The 23371-nt window shown below is 45.0% G+C and overlaps 1 protein-coding gene across 1 annotated transcript in view; it reads right to left on the bottom strand.

The window, feature by feature from the left end:
* LOC126167332 (G protein-coupled receptor kinase 1) overlaps positions 1 to 23371 on the bottom strand; it is a 1141113-nt gene that overhangs the window by 65265 nt on the left and 1052477 nt on the right. Inside the window, exon 4 of the mRNA XM_049920468.1 lies at positions 93 to 194. Coding sequence (XP_049776425.1) covers positions 93 to 194 — 102 coding nt within the window. The remainder of the gene's footprint in view (positions 1 to 92; positions 195 to 23371) is intronic.

Here is a 23371-nt window from a genome sequence, read left to right on the forward strand (position 1 = left end):
GGGTGGAGTGCGCACAGATAGGTGCATTACAACACGTAAAAAAAAAACAAAAGGAGGGTATATATAGCGCAGGCAGAAAGTGCGCTACTCACATGCGAGTGGGCGAGCAACTCCTTCATAATGAAATTGTCGTAAATTTCACGGGCGAGCTTTCTTCTCTCCTCCACGCATTCCAGTTTTTCGAACTGCTTTATCTGCAACAAAAAGGAACAAAGTCCATAAGCGTACCCATTTATATCAAGAGCCTATAAGCAAATTACAAGGGAAAAATCTATACTAATAATAAATCTATAAAACTGTTGTGTCTGTCTTCCTGAATATGCTTCTCCAAAACTGATAGACGAATTTTCGTACGGTTTTCGCAGGTAACTCGAGCATAGTTTGGGGCTCTGAGAAGCCTTTAATTCAACAAAATCAGAACACGGAGAAAAATATATCGTTATTGAAAGTTTTATCAACGCTAATATTATAAATGCGAAAGTAACACTGTCTTGAGTTTTGGCGTCAATGTTGCTGAACCGATCTCGCTGATATTTGTTATGGTGATAGCTTGAACCACGAGGGAGAACAAATAGGCTATTCTAAAAAGTGTGTGATACAAGAGACTTAATTGATTTCAAGAATAATCCGCAAATTTACTCTCTGACTCGATTTTTTATCATATTTTTGAAAATGCTTTTATTGGTTGATATTTGCTACGCGGTATGATTGACGGTAAGCGATACAATGCTTAAACTATACTCCTCAGTATGTTTAATCCATACTTCCACAATATTTGTTGCATTACGTATACGTTGTGTAACGTACATCTACTTTAATTGTACGATGCAAAGACACGCGCTCCTGCCCACGACCCTCTGTGAACACTGATCGGCAGCGACGCTGCGCGTGCCGACGCAGCGTGCGATGCGACAGCTTGGGACGGGGGAGAGCTACGCTTACCCGGACAGACACGTGAGGGCAGCTGATGTTATTGCACGGTGTAGCTTTCTTACTCACTACCAATCGTCATACCAAAACTTCTGATATGCAAGCGCAGCCGCGGGTAAAAGTTAATTAGTACTAAAAGAAGGAATAGTTAGGCTCGATTTATAGGTGGATTTGAAAATTCATCTTCGTAAGTAAAAATAGGAACAAAATCCAATCTACAGTCGATGTTCTGGAGTTTTGATTACGTGTATGGTGTTGAAATAAGCAAAGAAGCTTAATTTCTCTCCGCGGCGCCATTTTCCCTGCATGCGTATAACACCATCTCTATAAACCAGCAAATATTCTGTCCGGGAGCTCCTATGCAAAGCCTTAGAAAAAAATAAACACGATATAGCATTGTGAGCAATAAACAGGTGTCAAAGTAATTGCAAGACACACTCAGAAACATCCAAATTATCTAGTTACTTAAGAAACAGTGCCACTGGAAGCTTCTAAACGGTGGCATCAACGAACACAGCGACTGTAGAACCGTCTCGGACAAGGTTATCGGTCTCGCCCACTACTTTCACAGCCAACCAATCCTAGGGTACACAGTTGCACCCAACACAACAGGCAGTCCAAATCTTTAATCGCTGTCCGAATATAACACTAACTAGAGATGGTCTGCACTTAACGTAACTACTTCACTGCCTGCCAAAAGACATGCTCGGATGCCAATGTATCCTCGAACTTGTACATGTACACACCATCAGCTGGTAAGTAAATGGTTAAAGGAAATGTAATCCTCTGTGACAGGTAGAGCAGCCACGGCTCTGAGCACTGTGGGACTTAACATCTGAGGTCATCGGTCCCCTAGACTTCGAACTATTTAAACCTAACTAACCTAAGGACACCACACACATCCATGCCCGACGCACGATTCGAACCTGCGACCGTAGCGGTCGCGCGGTTCCAGATTGAAGCGCCTAGAAGCGCTCGGCCACACCGATAGGCCCGAGCAGCCACGCCAATTCTTTAGTGTTATTCGTGTTTAGCGTTGTTACAAGGCTTGGTAGGGAGTAAAAGGGTCGCGGACAGCGACAGATGTCGAGTGATTACTGGGGATAACACAGAGATGCCCTGTACACGTGCAAGACAGAGTTATCAGCATCTCACAGACTTTATAAGGAGCCTCATTCTGGGTTTCCATTTGGCTGACTGTTGGAATTGTGCAATATTCTGATTTGTGGGACAGTCGGATGTGACAGCGGCCCGATGTCGGGACACCAGGCGACCTGAGGGCAGGCATACTCGTAAAGGTTCTGCTAGATAACATCTGATCACCACAAGACACGATTGCCATATTGTGTACCACGCACATCGTAACACCTTCAAACCCGTGCCTGCCATCGGAGAACACATAATCCTACAACATGTTATGTCACCTGCGCCATTGGCCAAAGACTAGCAACAGTCGGTCTAAGGAATTACCGTTCCACGTGTAGGCTGCTGTTAACCCCAAAACACACACGGCTGCGTCTGGAGTGAAGACGAGACCGGGAAGCAAGGACTGGTGATGAATGACATCTCAACGTGTTCAGCGACAATCCGTGGTTCTGCATTATCCTAGATGGCCATGGTCGGCGAGTACGGCTGTGACCTATGGAGAGGTCCCATGCTTCCAAAGTTTTGGAGTCACAGTGGTGTTACTGCTGGTGTCATCGTGTGGGGAGCCGTTGGGTATGACTTCACGTCGACACTTGTAGTGTTCGAAGGAAGGTGTGTCACGGACATCCTATGCCTTCATGTGTTACCTCTCATGAGACAGTATCGTGACATCATTTTTCAACATGACAATGCCCGTCCACACATGGCACGCCTCTCCGTGATGTTGAACACTTGGGGGCAGCTAGACCCCCCAGACCGCTCCCCGATAGAACATGCGCTGGGACCGTCTCAGGGCCTGTACGTCCACGATATCATGCACCTGTTACAACAGTTGTGGACCAGCTTGCCTCAGGAGTGGATACAATGGCTTTACGAAACCCTTTGCCACCGAATCAGTGCACGCATCCATTCCAGGATGAGTTCAACTTCATACTGACAAATGAGCTTATACTGCCAAGAAGTTCTTTATAAATTTGACTCGATTTGTGATCATTGAAATAACATCACATAACCTCCCAATCTGTGAAGTTTTATTTTGTTTCCTCCAACCCTTCTGGTGCGTCATTTATTTTATTGGGGCAGTGTACTGAAATGACACTGTTACCGAAACATACTCATTCAGCAAATAATACGTTCCACGCTGGGCCCAATGAATAGCTTAGGACTAATCAAAAGAAAAACAAGGTTTCATTATTCACGTATTTTTTGGATAGCAATGAAAATACAGTATTATCCAATTTTTTTAATTACAATGCTTTTTTCTCGCTGATAACATTTCAGTAATTCTAAACAATCAATACGATTCGGGACTTGTGCGAGGGCCATCCAGAAATAAAGTTGCCCTTTATTTAAATAACCTTTTTATCCGGAAATATAGCGCTCGGACGATACGGAATTTGTAACAATCACATCACGACCGAACAAATCTCTCAGACTGTTATCAGTAACGCTGCAGCAGTGTCTGAAAATGGCTGCTCTTATTTTTCCTTCTGCCGACTACGAGGTTCCAGTTGTGATAAAATTTCTAAACACATGAAATATTTCTCCGACAGAAATTCATTGTCGGTTGCTCACTTTACACCGAAAACCAAACAGTAGAGTCCGCGCACAATACCGTGGCCGGCAGATGCGCAATCGGCAGGACATGCATGGGGAGAGCAGTATTGGTGGGAGTGGCGGGCATGCGGTGAAGGGAAAGGCTGGGCGGGAAGTGCATTTCTAAACTGAAGCCTACGCTCACATTTTTGTAAGTAATACGTGGAGCTCTTCCACACCCACACGTGCATGGTGACTATTCAAAAATATTTGTCACCTCTGCTATGTTTAGGTGTCTAAAAAGAATTCCGCTGAAAATGCTGGGATTTATATTCGCTTGGCTTGTTAACCATTCATTACTTCATAGCAGCGTCTTGAGTAAAACCTACACATTTCTCTGTTGCCACGTTAAAATCTTCTTCTTTTACCAAAACACAGCGGAGTTTACACACTGTCACCTCATTAACATGTTGAGCAGAAGTAATTGTGAGAGAATTCTGGAACAGTGTTTTATTAAGCGAAGAACTGAGGAAAAGTAAGGTCAGCAGCTCATGAAAAAGCGCATCGTCGGTACAAAATAATCGTGTAGTGCATTCACTTACGTTGTCCCAAAACCTATAGCATTTCTCGTTTCACTAGCTGTCAATAGCCTCTACAAATTACATTCCTTCATCGAAAAAGTCTGCAGTTAGTCAAATAACATGGCAGATAATGAAGTTTTTTATAATAACAATATTGCAAAATACTCTCCTCTTTGCATGCTATGATTTGCCAAAACCTCATTTCAATAGCTTATGAAATCTAAGGAACGCTGTGGATATTTCACTCTGGTTTTATCACTGGCGCAGCGCGGTTCCAGAAGAGTGTGCGACATCAGATTAATTTTTCGAGATTGGTGATGGATAGAGATCTCCACTTAAGTCTAAAGAAAAATTCGATATGTTAGCTAACTTTCATACGCAGGAACATATTAGGTAATATGCAACAGATCATAGCGACTCCGATTTTTCAGTGCAAATCTTTTTGGAATCTCGCGCAGTGTGTTATTTCCATGTAAATACCACAATAATTATGACCATTAACGAAATGATGGGCACATCATCATGAACCTGACATACAAAACTACAAGTATCGCAAAAATGATGGTTTCTGTAAAATCGTTTGAGAAAGATTGCAGGGCGTGCACTCGATTCTGTCACTACCGACAGGCCAAAAGGTGACAAACACTGTCGGCCTCCCTTTTGAACAAACGAATTAACTCGGCCAGCGCTCTGGACGAAAATCGGTCACTGTGCATTGAGCGCCTTATCCTGAGCGGACCCTAGCCGAAGTATTGGCGTTGCAATGGACCTCTGGCCAAGACAGTTCAGAACAACTGTGTTGGCGCAGAAAGTAATGTGGACAGTGTCCTAGGACAGCAGGGCATTCTGCTCACCGACAACCTGCCAAGAGTTGAAACAATGATCACTGACCGTTATTGCGCAACACTGCGGAAATTGCGATGGTCCATTTACAACACGAGAATCGCACTACTCATTGCATGTGTTGCGCTGACCCGTGGTAACGACCGTCAACATACGGCTCGCAACGAAACTGTTCTGGAGAAGTTAGGCGGGGAGCTGTTTGATCAAACAGTGTCCAGGAAATTCGTATCCTCCGATCAGCATTTTAAAATGAAAGCTGAAGACGACTGCCTTATGCAGGTTTCATTACCAAATGGCAGACATCTACGACGCGGAAATATAAATGTTGCTCCCAAGATATGACAATTGCCTCTTTCCAGCAGTGATTATGTCAAAAAATAACTCAAAATTGCTATATCTGTAGCCAATACAACTTTTCACGTAAATCCGTTTTCTTTTTTTAGAAATATAGGGAAACTATATTTCTGGATGACACTCATAGTTTCTTGCAGTCAGGATGTTACTCACGCGTCTGCAAAGTAAGAGTTTTCGTTCCTCGAGTACGATCCACTGCAGCCATAACTCATACATAGCTTAGTTATTTATCAGGCATACCAACTGGAACTCCAGTATGACGAACAGTGGACGCCGACTGCAGTTAGGAGGCACAATGGTATTGTACTGGGACTTTACGACCCCACAATATACCCTACGAATGGCGGACGAGCGGATGTCCTTGACACGGCACTCCTATGAACAGTGGGAAACCGCGTCACAGCAACCACGCAAGTTGCGCTGTCGTCTGACAAACTCCAGGTGCTTTTCTATCTAAAAGTGATAGGCGAATGAACGGCAAGCCGCAGACGGCCACTGGGTGAAGTAGATTGGGAATAGTTGAAGTAAAACATGGAAGGGTCACTTGATATTGTCCCTGACGTCAAAATCGCGGCATAGACGAGGCGATCAAGAGTTTCACCGAGATAGCTCTACAGGCTGTGGACACTGCGTCCCCCAGAGGTCATCATAAAGGACATCTCGCGACAGCTGCCCCATAAATAACTGGAGAGATTGCGCACAAAACCCGGGTATTCCGGGAACGACAACTGACGAGAAATCCACAATGGGCGGGGGAGATAGCCTCCCTCCGAATAGACGATGGTACTGCCTGGAGTACGACAAAGTACTTCCTGAAGAAAGGCCAGCGCATTCCCCCTTTACATGTCACCGATGAGGTGTCTGCGAACCTGACGCCTAAGCCAGTGCCTTGGCAGACGCCTTCGCGGACAACTCCGTTCCTCTGTCCACTATCCCATGGACGAGGAACTCGTACATCTAATGCAGCAAAGGTTCATGGCCTTCCTTGAATTCCAGTACGAAGACGAAATAGAAACGATAACATAAGAGGTGGTCGAAGCGCAGATCAGTCTCCCAACCCCAAAGAACGCCGGTGGAAACGACAAACTCGACAACATAATCCTAAAACACCTATCTCCTAATGCCCTCCGGCTCCACATAAAATTTTTTAACACGAACAGACAGGCAACTTCCTTGCTCCATGAAAGCATGCAGAGGTGATTGCATACCGAAACAGGGAAAAGGACACAGGTTCCCCCAAAATTATAGGCAAATCAGTCTCCTCCCAGACATCTCCAAGGTCTTCACGAGGCTGTACATAAAGAGATTACTGCAGCATGTAGAGGCAGAAGATTTAATCTCGCCTCAGTAATTTGGTTTCCAGCGCGGACACAGCACACAACATCAGCTCCTACGCCTTGCTGAGAACGCGATGTGTGCCTTGGAGCGTCGTGAGTGCTCAGGGAGGCGCTTCTCGATGTCTCCAATGCATTTGACTGTGTGAGGCGTGAGAGCCTCCTCTACAAATTATTCGTATTGGGGGTACCGCATGTCAGGCTCATTGCGTCGTACCTCAGGAATAGGAATTCCTTCCATGTCCGCGTCGGCGACGGTACCAACGGCCAGACAAATAGTAGCGGGAATGCCGCAGGGGTCCGTCCTTGGCCTCCTACTGTTCTCTCTCTACACCTCCGACACGCCAACAGTGAATAGGGTCGCGTTAGCACTGTACACGAGGTGTCCCAATGCTACCGTGATGCACCGACGTCTACAGTTGGCATGTGACGCGCTGGGAGCCTGAGCAACCAAATGGAGACTGAAATACAACTCCACCAAAAGCCAGGCTCTAATCATAACGAGGAAAAAAGTCCCTACCAACCTCCAGCCAGGGAGATCATGGGAGTCATCAGACTGGTCTCACCAACCAGGGATCCCTTCATTCCTCCAAGCGTTTGTGATGTGAAATTCGTTGTGGGATCCTGCATTATCCTGCTGGAATATACCGTTTGGTACCCAGGTCATGAAGGGTATGACTCGCAAAATACTGTTGGTCATTCAGACTCCCTTCAACAATTATCAAACTACTCCAGTGCCGACCGGAGTGGCTGAGTGGTTCTAGGCGCTACAGTCTGGAACCGCGCGACTGTTACGGTCGCAGGTTCGAATCCTGCCTCGGGCATGGCTGTGTGTGATGTCCTTAGGTTAGTTAGGTTTAAGTAGTTCTAAGTTCTAGGGGACTGATGACCGCAGAAGTTAAGTCCCATAGTGCTCAGAGCCATTTGAACCATTTAGCCAAACTAGTCCAGTTGTCATATCCAACAGTTCCCCACACCACAATTTGAGGATATGGAGAAGTGTGGAGCTCGAGAATCGCTACTTGCTTGACCTTTCACTGGGTCATATACGAACACGTTGCCGTAGACCTGATCGAAGACACTCAACACTGGACGCCCCACAATGTTACTCAATGCCCCAGTTGACTGTGGCTCCATACTATTGCAAGTCATGTTTTCCGTAACATCTTACGAGCGCTAAAAGATGCATGTCAACTAGAGATCTCAAACCAGCTTCCAGTAATACGTTCATGAAGGTTCTTGGTGACACAAGGCCTGTAACCCCTGTCCAGATTTAAGCTGTCGTCATCCATCTATTCGTCAACGACAGTCGGGCAAGCCCACCGTATTTTCGTGGTGTAGTCCTGGGAGGACCCGCGCCTGCTCTTCTTGCCACACTGTTGCCCTGAGTCCAACTCGTCAGCACTCGTTCCGCAGGTACTGCCCTGCAGTCAACTGTATGTGGAATCTGTCCCTATGGTGTTCTTTCGTCGTTCAGGCCAATGATTCGACCATCCCCAAAGCCCGAAAGATGACAGTAAGATGCACGTGCAAGTCGTCTGGGATGCTGCGTAGCGTTCTCTATCTGAGTGGTTCCAGTAATGTAAGATACAGCAAATAGCCATCTGCAATCTGATCATTATTCATCTGCAGGAAAAGCTGTGATCAGTACTAAAAAAAAAAACGAAAATGGGCTCACATGAGGATCACCAAATCCCACCGGCCTTTGAAATAATGGAGTATCATTGTGGTAGCGTTCGGTGAAGGTGATCATGGCCCAACACATTCCACTGTAGATAGTGCATATGAAAGGCACTTCACTGGATACATTGTCTTGAGTCAGCTATACTACAACTGGAGCAGTCGACCACAAAAAATTGTTGGAGAAAACAGCTGAAAATGGTATACACTTATTGCACTTGACTTTCGTTTGCTTTTGGCGTGACAATATCCGAGGCGTGTCTAGCAAGTCTGCATTATATAAATTTCTTAACTATCCCACTCTGTTTGTGGCAAAGTGAAAATGACGCATACAATACTCCTGCATCAGTTTGTTATCGACGTTATACGGAATATCGCAACCCCAGCCCGCGAGTTGGGCTCCCTTTCATACTTCCTAACAACACAGCACGATTCCAAATGCGCAGCGAAAGACGGAACTGGAGGGATGACGCCAAGTGGTGTTCAGAGATGAAAGCAGGCTCTGCCTTGGCGTCAATGATTCTGCGACGCTACACCTCATCACCTATTTTGTCCAAATTCGAGGTATTTGCAGTCCTTGGCCAGAAATGAAAGTGACGGAAGTGAGAGCTCCACATGGTCAAACACGTAGGGAAAAAAAAAATATCAATTTTAGCGCGAGTCGGGCGAGGCATGAGCCACTTATTTTTACGCCGCTTCCGCACAACGGTTGGCGCAGTGGAATGACTATGGGATGGCGCCGGACGATGTGGTCGAGCGGTTCTAAGCGCTTCAGTCTGGAACCGCACGACCGCTACGGTCGCAGGTTCGAATCCTGCCTCGGGCAAGGACGTATGTGATGTCCTTAGGTTAGCTAGGTTTAAGTAGTTCTAAGTTCTAGGAGACTGATGACCTCCGATGTTAAGTCCCATAGTGCTCAGAGCCATTTGAACCATTTTTTATGGGATGGCACCTGTCAGAGTCGTATCTAGACGAATCAGAGAGGTCCCATACAACTCCAACTGCACACGCCCCACACCATTACAGAGCCTCCACCAGCTTCAACAGTCCTTTGCTGAGATGCAGGGTCCGTGGATTCATGAGATTGTCTCCATACCCGTACACGTCCATCCTCTCGATACAATATGGAACTAGACTTGTCCGACCAGGAAACATGTTTACAGTCATCAACTGTCCAATGTCGGTCTTGACGGGCCCAGGCGAGGCGTAAAGTTTTGTGTCATACAGTCATCAAGGGTACACGAGTTAGTCTTCGGCTCCGAAAGCCTATATCGATAATCTTTCGTTGAATGGTTGGCACACTGACACGTGCTGGTGGCTCAGCATTGAGATCTGCACCAATCTGCGGAAGGGTCGCACTTCTGACGCGATGAACGATTCTCTTCAGTTGTCGTTGGTCCCGTTCTTGCAGGATCTTTCTCCGGCCACAGCGATGTCGGAGATTTGACGTTTTACCGGATTCCTGATATTCACGGCACACTCGTGAAATGGTCGCACGGGAAAATCCCCACTTCGTCGTTACCTCGGAGATGCTGTGTCCCATCGCTTGTGCGCCGGCTATAATACCACGTTCAGAGTCACATAAATCTCGATAACTTGCCATTGAAGCAGCAGTAACAGATCTAACAACTGCGCCAGACACTTGCTTTCTTATATAGGCGTTGCCGACCGCAGCGCCGTATTCTGCCTGTTCACAAACCTCTACACTTGAATACGCATGCCTATAACAGTTCCCTTGGCACTTTAGTGTATCTTAACACGAGTGTATATATGTGGAAACAGTTACTAAAAATCTCAAAAAGTACTCGACCGATTTACTTTGAATTTTTACACACAGGATCTATATTTTAATATACAATATACATATAAAATATATAATGGTGAAACATTGTCACAAAATAGGAAGTTGTGTTTATTGCTTATCATCTTATGATTGGAATACTACTACAGAATCTGAATTTGCAACAATAATAAACAAATTTCAAGGTTAGAGAGAGGGGGAAAGAGTAGATGGACTGAGGGGTGGGAGGAAACGGACGTAGAAAGTGGAAAGGAAGATATATGAAGACCGCAACTGTTCTCGAAAGAAAAGATTACTGTTGTTGACCGTGCAGCTTTTCCCTGAAATAAATGATGACTAACTGAAACCCTCAGCTGCGGACAGGTGTTGTTGATATACCTCGATGTGGACAGCTGAAAATGTGTGCCCCGACCGGGAATGTGAGTCTCACGGTAAACGTGCAAGCGATAAGTCCCTGCAGTCGCGCTATTCATCTGTGTCCTCGGTGGCTCAGATGGATAGAGCGTCTGCCATGTAAGCAGGAGATCCCGGGTTCGTGTCGCGGTCGGGGCACACATTTTCAGCTGTCCACATCGAGGTATAACAACAACACCTGTCCGCAGCTGAGGGTTTCAGTTAGTCATCATTTATTCCTGGAAAGAAAGAGATGCTCAGAGAGAAGAGGAAGGAGGAGATGGAGAGAGGGAGGAGGAGAAGATCAACAGAGGGGGAGGAGAAGATTAACGGAAGGCGGCAGGAGATGTGGACACATTAGGGGGAAAGGAGGAAGAGGAGAAGTAGTAGTAGTAGTAGTAGTAGTAGTAGGAGGAGGAGGAGGAGGAGGAAAGAGAGTACGGGGAATAAGGAGATTAAGACGTATAGCAAATTCCCATATATATTTCTTTCTTTTCCATCTCACCAGACAGTCACAGCAACGCGTGGCTAGGAATATAATATTTTCATAAATGACATGAAAAGATGAAAAGAAAGGGCACAGAAAAATTTGGAACTGCAACTAAATTTCCAGGAAGGCGTTGTAAAGACTACACGAGAACTTCGTATTCAAAATTAGATGTGTGTATTATTTTACAGTTGTTGATTTACAGCTGCTGGGATGATATTCAACGTGAAACCACGGGAAGCAGTAACTTTCTCGGGATCTTGCAAATGTTCTAAATGCCACGTTTTTACAATTACATGGTTGTTTTTGAGTCTCTATAGAAAAACAAACTCGGTTTACTTTCGTAAAAAGTTGTGTCTGATCGTTCACTTTAGCAGAAAACCACGCGTAACACATCATTTCGCCAAACATTGGCGAGGATAGCTGGTAATGTATACGGGACGATCAAAAAGTTTCCGTTTGAGAGCACTGCTGCAGCGTTTATGCAATGTAGCGCAACTCCGACGCGGGTATGTAAGCACCGACACGCACGCAAGGTATCAGTGTGGTATTCGTGTCTTTTCGACGAGGGTACGGCAAACGCAGAAACGTGAACTGTGGCGACGTTATTACCAAGTGCGTCCAAACAGGACCAACGTGATGTGATTCTTTTCTTGGCTGCTGAAGGACAAACACCGGTAGGCACCCATCGGTAGATGAAGAATGCGTATGCAGTTAAGGCGAAACGTACAGGAAAATTGCGACAAGGACTGCTGCTGCTTCATGATAACGCACGTCCCCACATCACAAACGTCGTAACGCGAAAGTTACGCCAATACAAGTGAGAGACACTGGAGCACCCGCCTTGCAGTCCCGACCTCACGCCATGCGATTACCGCGCTTTAGCTCTCTTAAAGACGGCGGTGCATCTTCTCGGGATGCGATTTCTTTTCCTCTCTCGATAAGAGTAGTTTTGAAGTTTTTGGGTCACATTCTTCACCTGACAACAAAAATAAGACTTCGCAGGGTTGCACAAGTGCAGGGTTTTCCAAAACACTGGTGTTCCACGGTAAATGAGTAAGTACTAGGCGATTTTTCCGTCACTTTGGCGATACTGATTACTTTTTTAAAATTTTGTTATGATACCTATGTTATTTGTTATGATTTAATATCGAAGTAATCAATGAATAAAACAAGTTTTCTCTCTTTTTACAATTTTATTAACCTTCAAAATAAACACGGTGTTCCATCAGAGTACCAGGATTCTCAAAGTGTTTGGGAAACACTTCACTGCTGGAGTGCATTTGTGGGGGAATTTCCTTCAATAGTGCGCGACAGCAATTCTCCTCTACCTTGAAACTACAATACATTGAGCATTATTTAGGCTTATTTTCAGTGTAAGTAACGTACAAACTGAAAATAAAAATAAAAAGTTTTCGCATAGGTACTCGAACCCAAGGCCTTCACATTACTCGCATGTACTCTTTGAGCTACGTCAACCGCCGCGTGGAACCTACGTTAACTTAAAGAGCTCATGTGTCCCCCGACATGCTAGATTAATATTGTTTTTCCTAAGCGTTTGGCCGTCTGGAGCTCTCACTTCTGTCAGTTTCATTTGTGGCGAAGCCCTGCTTGCGCCATAAATCTGTACGAAATCGGTGATGGTGAGTAGGCGCGGTCCCCCTGTCAGTTCTGCCGGGTTGGCATTGTTGCTGTGGGCAGCATTCACTTCACGCTAGGTGAGGACAGCCCTACGTCATAGTGACGTAGGCACGCGTCATCATGAGTTTCACGAGTTGTTCTATCGACTGTTGTGTGCATTCTTTATACATTGACTGTTGTGTGCGTCTTGAATCTGCACTGTTCATTGTTCTCAGTTGATTTACAACATGAAGGCAAAATTAAATGTAACTAGATGGTTTAATATTTCCAGCAACATTCGGAATTACTTCGAACTTCAGTTTCTCTGTTTAACGTTTCTGCCCACATGAATTATGTACAATTCATTGGCTTTTATAATAATACGAAACACTTTAATTTCTCCCTATTTCACGTTTTTATACACATGATTTATGCACGATTAATCGGACTACGAATGCCTAGACACTTTCGTTATGGTTATGATTCCTTCATTCAGATATTCGTTACGTTCATGAAAAACACAATAACATCTCACATTCTTTGGAATGCAGCTTAATAATTATTTCACGTTTCTATCCACACGATTTATGGACGATTCATCGCATTATTAAAAAAAATGACAAAGATTTTTATTTTTTTATATTTTTTTTTTACTTTCGTTATGGTTCCTTCGTTCAGACATTCATTATGTTCCTGAAACACACAATCACATCCCAAATTGTTGGGATTACAGCTTAATAATTAATTCAACTGGGATGAGCATGACAGATAATTCCTGTCACTTCGTTTGTACACATGTATTTACATTTAGCTTTGACATTATCGGAACAACTACAAAGATCGATATACGTACTCATGTAGTCGATTTAGGTTATTTACGTCACGATGACGTAGTGTTACGTCACTATGACGTAGGGTGCTCCTCACCTAGCGTGAGATGAATGCTACCCTGTTGCTGTTGCCAGACGCGGCAGCGCTGAGTCCTGAGCTCCGCGCCCTGTACACCCCCGAAGTATGCCTTCTTACTGCTATGCTGTATACGCACAATAGCCCAACTACTGTCGTGATGACTGGGTGTTCTGTGATGTCCTTAGGTTAGTTAGGTTTAAGTAGTTCTAAGTTCTAGGGGACTGATGACCATAGATGTTAAGTCCCATAGTGCTCAGAGCCATTTGAACCATTTGAACCAACTACTGTATTTGCTATCCTTCCTGGTCTAGAAACCTTAATTTAGACCGAGCGAGGTGGCGCAGTGGTTAGCACACTGGACTCACATTCGGGAGGACGACGGTTCAATCCCGTCTCCAACCATCCTGATTTAGGTTTTCCGTGATTTCTCTAAATCGTTTCAGGCAAATGTCGGGATGGTTCCTTTGAAAGGGCACGGCCGATTTCCTTCCCGATCCTTCCCTAACCCGAGCTTGCGCTCCGTCTCTAATGACCCCGTTGTCGACGGGACGTTAAACACTAACCACCTACCTACCTACCTTAATTTAGTTAGTGGCTACGTAGATCATTTGCGCGCTTTTTATCGAAACTACATTAAACAATTGATTATACACGATTTGTCTCCTAGTATGTTGGTCATTTACCCGTATAAAATTTTTGGTGACTGCTTCGGGGTGTTAATCTTCACTTTCCTCTAGTGAAAAGGTTATCGAAAGACTAAAGCGACGCTCCACAAGATCCTGGTTGTGAAGCGATACTGCTTGTTCCGCTCGCGCCGGGCGCGTGTACTCGTGTGTGTGTGTGTGTGTGTGTGTGTGTGTGTGTGTGTGTGTGGAATGCGGCAGGTGGTTGGGAAGGATCCGCACCGCATCGCACCACAGCGGGCTGCGCAGGCGAATCGATAGCAATGCGCTGTCCTGCTAGCCAGGTGGAGGTGCGTCCTGGCCGCCGGCCCACAGAGCGCCTGCACTCCTCTGCTGCCGACACCGGGCCACGTCTCACTCTCAAAACGTGTTTATCCGAGCGGCAGTCGGAAAACATCTGACGATCTCATAGTGGGTCCCACAGGTTTTGGTCAAGTTCATCTGTTGGGAAATGGCGAACCAGTAGGAGTCAATGTTTGGACATTCACATATCCTGCTGCTAGGATCCGGCTAAAAAATTTTGTTACTGAGTCATCATCATCATCATCATCATCATCATCATTTAAGACTGATTATGCCTTTCAGCGTCCAGTCTGGAGCATGGTCCCCCTTATAAAATTCCTCCATGATTCCCTATTCAGTGCTAACATTGGTGCCTCTTCTGATGTTAAGCCTATTACTTCAAAATCGTTCTTAACCGAATCCAGGTACCTTCTCCTTGGTCTACCCCGACTCCTCCTACCCTGTACTGCTGAACCCATGAGTCTCTTGGGTAACCTTTCTTCTCCCATGCGTGTAACATGACCCCACCATCTAAGCCTGTTCGCCCTAGCAAACGAAAAACGTAATCTAAAGCAATCACTTCGGTTAATAGACCCGATAAGTACTTCAAATCTATTTCGAATTATTCCATACTGAATGATTACATCACCACACTTTTTATAACTTACATTCTAAGTAACTCTGATTTTCGTACGAAGTTAGTTTTGATCATTTTTTAGTACAACCACAAAGACATTCCGGGCGAAAGTGCTTGTCTCATGCAGCACTTGCCTTCTACAATGAGCTTACGTCAACACCATCTTCGTCGTCGTCGTCGTCGTTGTTGTTGTTGTTTTCAGTCTTAAAACTGGTCTCTCCCTCTCCACCTTAGTCTATACTCCGTAAGACTCTTCATCTGTTCATAATTGCTGTAGCCTACATACCCTTGATCCTGATTACTACAGACAAGCTTTTGTCTCTCTCTATAATGTTTACCAGCTGGTTATAATTTAACACGTTGTGAATGACATAAGCGTTTGGCGTCATTGGCCGGGAGGCCCCTTACGGGGCAGATCCGGCCGCCTTGGTGCAGGTCTTATTACATTTGACGCGACGCCACATTGGGCGACCTGCGCTCCGGATGGGGATGAAATGATGATGAAGACAACACAACACCCAGTCCCTAAGCGGAGAAAATCCCCGACACAGCCGGGAATCGAACCCGGGCCCCTTATGACGGCAATTCGTCAAGCTGACCATTCAGCTATCGGGGAGGACATTTAACACGTTGTAATACGGATACTAATAACCGGACGAGAAGCAAACTTAGTAGCGTTAATGTCATCGACAAGGGGAAGAGAAATAATGCAGAATCAATTCAACTGAAACACTTTTCATGTGCTGCTGCGGTACACCATACCATTACATATCTGTACCATAGTTCCAATAAAAGCGGCTAAATATGTGTGCAGAAGATCCCGAAAGCCCAGGATTGCGTTCTGCACAGCAGAACGAAGCATATCCGTAGGTATGCTGGCTACCTCTCTTGATATGTTGCGCTTCAGCACACGTGTGAATGCTCCCCAGGTAAACCCTGTCCTTCAGGTAGCCCGACAACCAGAAATCACAGGGAGTGAGATCAGGTAATTGTGCCTGCCAAGCATTTGGAAACAACCGGCTGATAATTCGATCGTTTCCAAATGTGTTTCGGAGAAGCAGGTGAATTTCAAGAGCGATGCGCGGTGCGCCCCCTCTTCCATGAAAACTGTTGAATTCAATGCTTCTCTCTCCTATAGGGTGGGTGTGCCATGCTGACGAAGCGTATCGCAGTAACGCTGGCCAGTCGCACTGCACATCTGTGGTCCTTCAGCTCCAACCTGTTCAAAAAAGAATGAAAGTAGCTGTGAAGCCACACCATATGGTGACACGATTACCATACAGAGGAACTTCGTACATAGTAACTGCAGGTGAAGATCCAAACACTCGGCAGTTGTGTGTGTTCACCGCACCCGACGGAGAAAAATGAGCCTCGTCTGACATCGTGACCCTCAATTCTTGTGAGAAAGCGGAGAGTGAAGTCAACACGTCGACGTGCATCCTTTGGTGCAAGCTGCTGTACGATATGGATCTTGTACGGATACCATTTTGAGAATGGTTCGAAGCACCTTCCCCACAGTGGACCACGGGATGTTTAACTGTCGTGACACAGCATGCGCACTTCCTGACGGTCAGGAATTTCGCCCAGCGTCGTCTGCCATAGCAACAGCGATCTCATCAGTCACCTGTGTTGCAAATTGCCGTCGGTCTCTTCCCGGAGCGACGCCCACTTCTCCAATTGATTCGAACTACTACATCATGCTCCGTACAGGAGGTGCAGAAAGAGGACCCTTCCGTAATCCTTTAAGTTGCCGATATTTCTCGAAATGCAGCTGCAGCATTAATGCTGTTTTGATGACAGAGCTTCACTAATACTGCCCTTCTCCTTTTGTCCAACCTCATGTTGACACGCCGACAAGTGCACTGCGACTGGTCAGGTGTGTGAGACCATGACTCACTGCCCTGGTCGCCATAGTTGGAACTAGACGGTGGCGCTGTGACGCATGGACATTATGCTACCAAGTTTGGTACTAGTACGGTAATTAGTTTCTGTGCTAACGTGTTAAATAGGGAAAGTTTAATTATAACCACTCGGTACGTCCCCACAAATACCACCTTTATCAGAACTATTCCTCGATGCCGTAGGATGCCCCAGAAAACGATCCCTTTTTTAGTCAAGTTGTGTCATAAATTTCTTTCCTCCCCAATTCATTTCAGTACCTTCTCATTAGTAATCCGGTCCACCCACTAACCTTCAGCACCACATATAAAAAGCTCCTATTCTCTTCCTGTCAGTAGTGATCATCCATTTGGTTTCACAACGTATGGTGTTACGCCACAAAGAAATACTTTCTCAAGTATATATTTAATACCCAGAATTTGGTACGTAGGACATCCACTACTGAGAGGCATGATAATTAAGATAGAGAGATCCGTTTCAGTTGTGCTAATATTTATTTAAATGACGATCGGTTTTGAGATTTTACAATTACTTGTATGAAATTACAGTATTTGGTAATACATAACATGCGGTCGGGCCAGCAGTCGGTGTCCTTCCGAAAATCGTTTCTCGCTACTATATGTCTGCATTTTGTTTATCTTCTGTGCTTCTGCCATCGTCAGTTATTTTTCTCTCCAAATAGCAAAACCATTCTACAACTTCCTCTGTTTCTTTTCCTAACCTACTTTCTTCAGTATCAACTATCAACTGATATAATCCGAGAAAATTCTATTCACCGGCCAGAGTGGCCGTGCGTTTCTAGGCGCTGCAGTCTGGAGCCGAGCGGCCGCTACGGTCGCAGGTTCGAATCCTGCCTCGGGCATGGATGTGTGTGATGTCCTTAGGTTAGTTAGGTTTAAGTAGTTCTAAGTTCTAGGGGACAGATGAAAAAAAAATGGCTCTGAGCACTATGGGACTCAACTGCTGTGGTCATAAGTCCCCTAGAACTTAGAACTACTTAAACCTAACTAACCTAAGGACATCACACACATCCATGCCCGAGGCAGGATTCGAACCTGCGACCGTAGCGGTCGTGCGGTTCCAGACTGTAGCGCCTTTAACCGCTCGGCCACTCCGGCCGGCAGGGGGACAGATGACCACAGATGTTAAGTCCCATAGTGCTCAGAGCCATTTTTTGAACATTCCATTCCTCTTGTTTCTCTTTCATTGACATTCATCTTACAGTCTACTTTCAAGACTATACATTCCGCTCAACTGACCTTCCAAGTACTTTAATGTTTCCAGCAGAATTAGGTCATAAGCAAATCTCACTGTTTGTATTTCGTCTCCCTGAACTTTAATTCCTGTTTAAAATTCTCATTCGTTTCTTTAACTGCTGGCTCAATATACAGATTGAATAACATCGGGGATAGACTACAATCCTGTTTGACTCTCTCCCTCTCATGTCCTTCATCTCTTTTAACTGTAGTCTGATTTCTGTACAAATTGTGAATAGCGTTTTGTTCCGTGTATTTTTTGTAAACACTGCTGCCTTCATATTTTCATACGTGTAAGTATGCGTTTCTTTAACCTATCTTCTAAGGTTAGCGGCGTACGGTCAGTCGGGACTTCCCACATTTCTCCGGAACACAAACTGATGTTGCCCAAGATCGGCTTCTACCAGTCGTTCCAGGCTTCTGCACATAATTCGTTTTAGTATTTTGCAAGCATGATTTGTTAAACTCACAGCTGGATAAAACGTACACCTTTTAGTACCTGCCTCCTTTGGAATTGAGATTGTTACATTCTTCTTGACGTTACAGAATATTTCGCCTGCTCCATGCATTTTGCACACCGGACTGAACAGTTTTGTCATCAATGACTGTCACAAGGATCTCATCATTCCGAAGCAATATAATCAACTCCAGGTGCCTTATTTCGACTCGAGTCTTTCAGTGCTTTGTCGAATTCTTCTTCCAGTGTCGTGTCAGCCATCTTATCCTCCTTCACTTCCTCTTTCGATAACACTGCCATCGCGTTTCTTTCCTCAGTATAACAGTTCTTTATATTTCTTTTACCTTTGAACCTTTTCTTCATTGCCCAGTCTGGTTTGCTTAGTACTTCGATACCAGTTAGTAAAATAATAGAGTGACAGACGTGTTGAATATCTGTATAATATTGTAAATTCAGTTGGAAGCTCCCTTCTTGCGACGCCCGGATGACAATAAAAATACCTTACTTACTGCTGACAGATGTAGACAGGTTTAATGAAAATGCACTTACGCGACACACAAATGCTTATCACAGCAAGAAATGGTACTCGACATTTAGAAAGTTGATTGTTTCTCTGGCGGAAAGCGGTTTATTCGCTTGCAGTACGAAAGACATTTACATTATTTTAAGGAAAATTGGCTTAAGATTGAAAATGTTCTCAAAGGGAAACAGTGTGGAGTGGAGATACCGCATCCTTCGTGAGCTGGCAGTAAAAATGGTAATGGTAATGTCGTGTGGCTAGGGCCTCCCGTCGGGTAGACCGTTCGCCTGAATCCGCAGAATATAACATGGATGGTAAAACCGTCAGTTATGTGAGTGGACGGACGATAACGTAGCACAATTGGTGTAACAAGAGCGGACAAATGGCGACTTGTTCATGCAGGGTCTCTGAACGGTTTTGTGCGATATGCTACGTTGACGTTTCAATTGAAATCTCTGTAGATTACTCGGCTGCTTGGCGTCCTTTGTGCTGCTTATACTCGTCTGCTACCAAACTTCGGTTCGAGTAGTAATTCCGTAATGGATAATGCGATGCACCATGACACTTTGTTCAGCTAAGTAAGGCAGCAACTTCCTCCACAAAGAAGTTTGCCTGTTTGGTCTGGCTGCAGGAAAATTATATCAACTATGAACAAAATAAGTGAAATGTGTAACTTTCTGAACGAATGAAAAGATTCAAACCACAAAAACGCAGTATGTAATTCGTTCGTCAGCACAAAACTAAGGCCGCTACAACACACCTCTTGCACCGATCTCTGCCACCTCAGTGCAACTGGAAATTGTCTGGAATCAAACTAAAGCAGATGTTGCAAATATTTACGCGGAGAGACTATCACTCAAATAATGCCAGAAAAATGAAACATAATCATCAATCACGACCCAGTGGAGTAACATCAAAAGATCGAGCGAAGAAGAGGTTGCACACCATACCAGCAAGTGAATATTTTGTCAACAAAAGCGCATTGTCGTCGGTACTGTTGGCAACAGCGCTGTCAATGCCAGGGATCTTCTCTCGCCAAGTTAACCTATGAGGTAGAGCCGGCCCTGAAGAGTAGCGTTTTTGAGCCCCGTAAAAGAGGTTGCACCTGGCTCTGTCGCATTTAGGGGGCGTCCCATGCACAGGAATGGACGCAGCAAGCGCCTTCCGTCGCCGTAAACGGAATTTTGTCTCCTGTGCTCTGCTTTGCTTATTCTTGCTCTCTGACGCTGAATAACTGTCCAATGATGTACACAACGGAAAGTGGGAATGTTGACGTGTCTAAGCACATAATGATGCAAAATGGCGGACCATAGCGGACAACCCAAGAACCCAGCAATAATACACGATCGTCAAATAGTGGAGGATACCGGACATTATGATATTGAGAACCATCTGTTAAGACTTCCGGACACCTCTCGCATTAATTACAAGCGCAGAGGCAACACGGATGTTCAGCAGCCGTGCTTATTTTCGTTTCCGTGTGGGGTGGGTAGCGCGACCATACAGTGGCTCTTTTTTTATAAAATGACTCTAAGAGCTATGGGACTTAACTTCTGGGATCATCAGTCCACTAGAACTTAGAACTACTTAAACCTAACTAACCCAAGGACATCACACAGATCCATGCCCGAGACAGGATTCGAACCTGCGACCGTAGCGGTCGCGCGGTGCCAGATTGTAGCGCCTAGAACCGCTCGGCCACCTCTGCCGGCCATACAGTGGGGTAATGAAATTGCAACACCAGGTATTAAAATAAATGACAAATTTTATTTATTGTGTGTATATGGTATAGTACCAAGAAAACGTTATTCAATTTGTGGGTGATTTTGGGGGTATAAGATGTGCTAAATTTAATACACATAGCTGTCAACTCTGTCAGCACAATGGCTCTACACTGACTGGGCAACGAGTCGAACTGAATATTGTTGACAGACAGGAAATTGTGATTCCATGCTGCTTCGATTGTACACCCGGCGTGCTAGTCTCACGGCAACATACGACTACATGTTTTCGATGGGTGAGAGATCTGGAGACCGTGCTGGCCAGGGCAGCAGTGGAACACCCACCGTATCGAGGCAGGACAGGATAGTACAGGCAACATACGGCCTTCCGTCACCTTGCTGAAAGATACATCACGGAAACGTCCGAGATCGGGGAAGATACGTCAGGATTGTAGCGGGTACTACCCAAATTACTGGCTTTGCCAGGGATAGTCAACCTCTTTTACCCACCGTCCACCTTTGTATATCTGTTAGTATTTAAAATCAGCTTACCACCCACAAGTAATGGCGATTTATAAAGTGGGGAAAAGACTTTATAGAATTTATAAAGGAGAACTGCCTCAGTTAAAGCATGTAATATTAGCCTAATTACTTACAAACACTTTGTCTTTTTTTCTTTTTCTTTTTTTTTTTTTTTTTTTTTTTTTTTTTTTTAAACCTAATGAAAATATCTTTAACCCGCAACCGTCTATCGCCCACCGTAAAACCTGCAGTGCATGCTAGTGGACGGTTGGGGCCAGCCTGACTACCATGACTACCATTGGACTATGCCAATGGGCTGTGATAGCGATCTGAATCCAGTGGCAGCCCACAACTTCCCGCCAGGTGATATGCTCACATGAAGAATGTGGCAGCAGTCGTTCTCCTTGGAGCCTCCACACACGTGGAAGTCCGTCGTGGTGGTGCAAGCAGATCCGCGTCTTGTCGGAAAAGACGACGTAGCGGCACTTCTGTGTCGGATGTAGTAGCTGGGCGCACCACCGTCTGCCCGTCACTGATGCTGCAACTGTGGTCGCCATTCTGACTGTCCGTGATGCTTCAGATGTCGTCTCAAAGTTCACGTGGGCACTTGTCTCGCTGCAAACTAGCACATTTCCTGGCTCACAAGATACCTGACCTGTCTGCACGATCCTGCACGGCAGAGTGAGCAGTATGTCTGTCTATCTGTTTCACAAGGTACCGTTGAGATCCCGCATTACCTCCAGTATGGCTCTGCTGAATACACTGATTCGCACAACGTGAGCAGCAATATCGCAGAACGGTGAATCCCCTGCCTCGACAGGCAACCATCGCTTTCGAATTCCGACACGTGGCGGTAGACATTTCTCCTTCATTTGCATATCCAAATTTTAAGGGCCAGTACTGTATTCTGCTCCGTAATACAGCTGTACGTACAGCTCGCTGCACTCTACAACCTCTACGAAGTGTCGACATCACTCTTTGGTCTTAGGACTGAAAGCGCTTCGGACATAGTCTTCCCAAGCATCGTAAACAGAAGGCCATAATAAACGGACACAAGTGTCACTTTCGTTGTCCCGAAATGTATATTTATTTTTGTCTCTTACAGTATACAGGATGAGTCAAAAAGAACTTTATAACTGTGGAATGATACCGAAATTTATTGAGACAACGGTGCAAACAGCTGTGGAAACTTTCCAGTTCTACTGTCACTGATATTTTGAATTACTGTTATATTGGGTGACCGACAATGTGGCTCAGATACTAGTAAACGTAACAACGTGGTTAGAATCCGTGTTCTAAAAATGAACTCCTATGGTACTGTATGGTAATTTGTGTTATGATTCTCAACATCACACTATCAATATTTTCACACTTGTTCCATTAATATAAAACTTAATAGTGACTGTTTTGTTGAGATGAAATTTTGTCTGTGGGCAATCATATCTTCCGTATATCACGTAACAACTGAGGAAGAATCGTTGAAAAAATTAATGACAACATTTCAGGTAACTTTTGTCAATTGGGTTGCTGTAACGTCACATTAGGCCCTCACAAATAATCGGCTATGCAGGCGAGAAGATATTTCTCGGTTGCACTGACACAGTTCACTTCTTACTTGCGACTGATGACAGTGTAACCACCTACGGTGATAAATCGCGTGAGGTGCAGAAATCGCGTAAATCGCAGGAGTAGCAGAAATCGCAGAAATAGCGGAGGGATACAAGTTGAGAATTCGTTAACTGCGACAAATCGCAGTTGCCGAAAAGTACCATTCACAGAA

This window comes from Schistocerca cancellata, chromosome 1, assembly GCF_023864275.1.
Source record: "Schistocerca cancellata isolate TAMUIC-IGC-003103 chromosome 1, iqSchCanc2.1, whole genome shotgun sequence".
NCBI classification, from domain to species: Eukaryota; Metazoa; Arthropoda; class Insecta; order Orthoptera; family Acrididae; genus Schistocerca; species Schistocerca cancellata.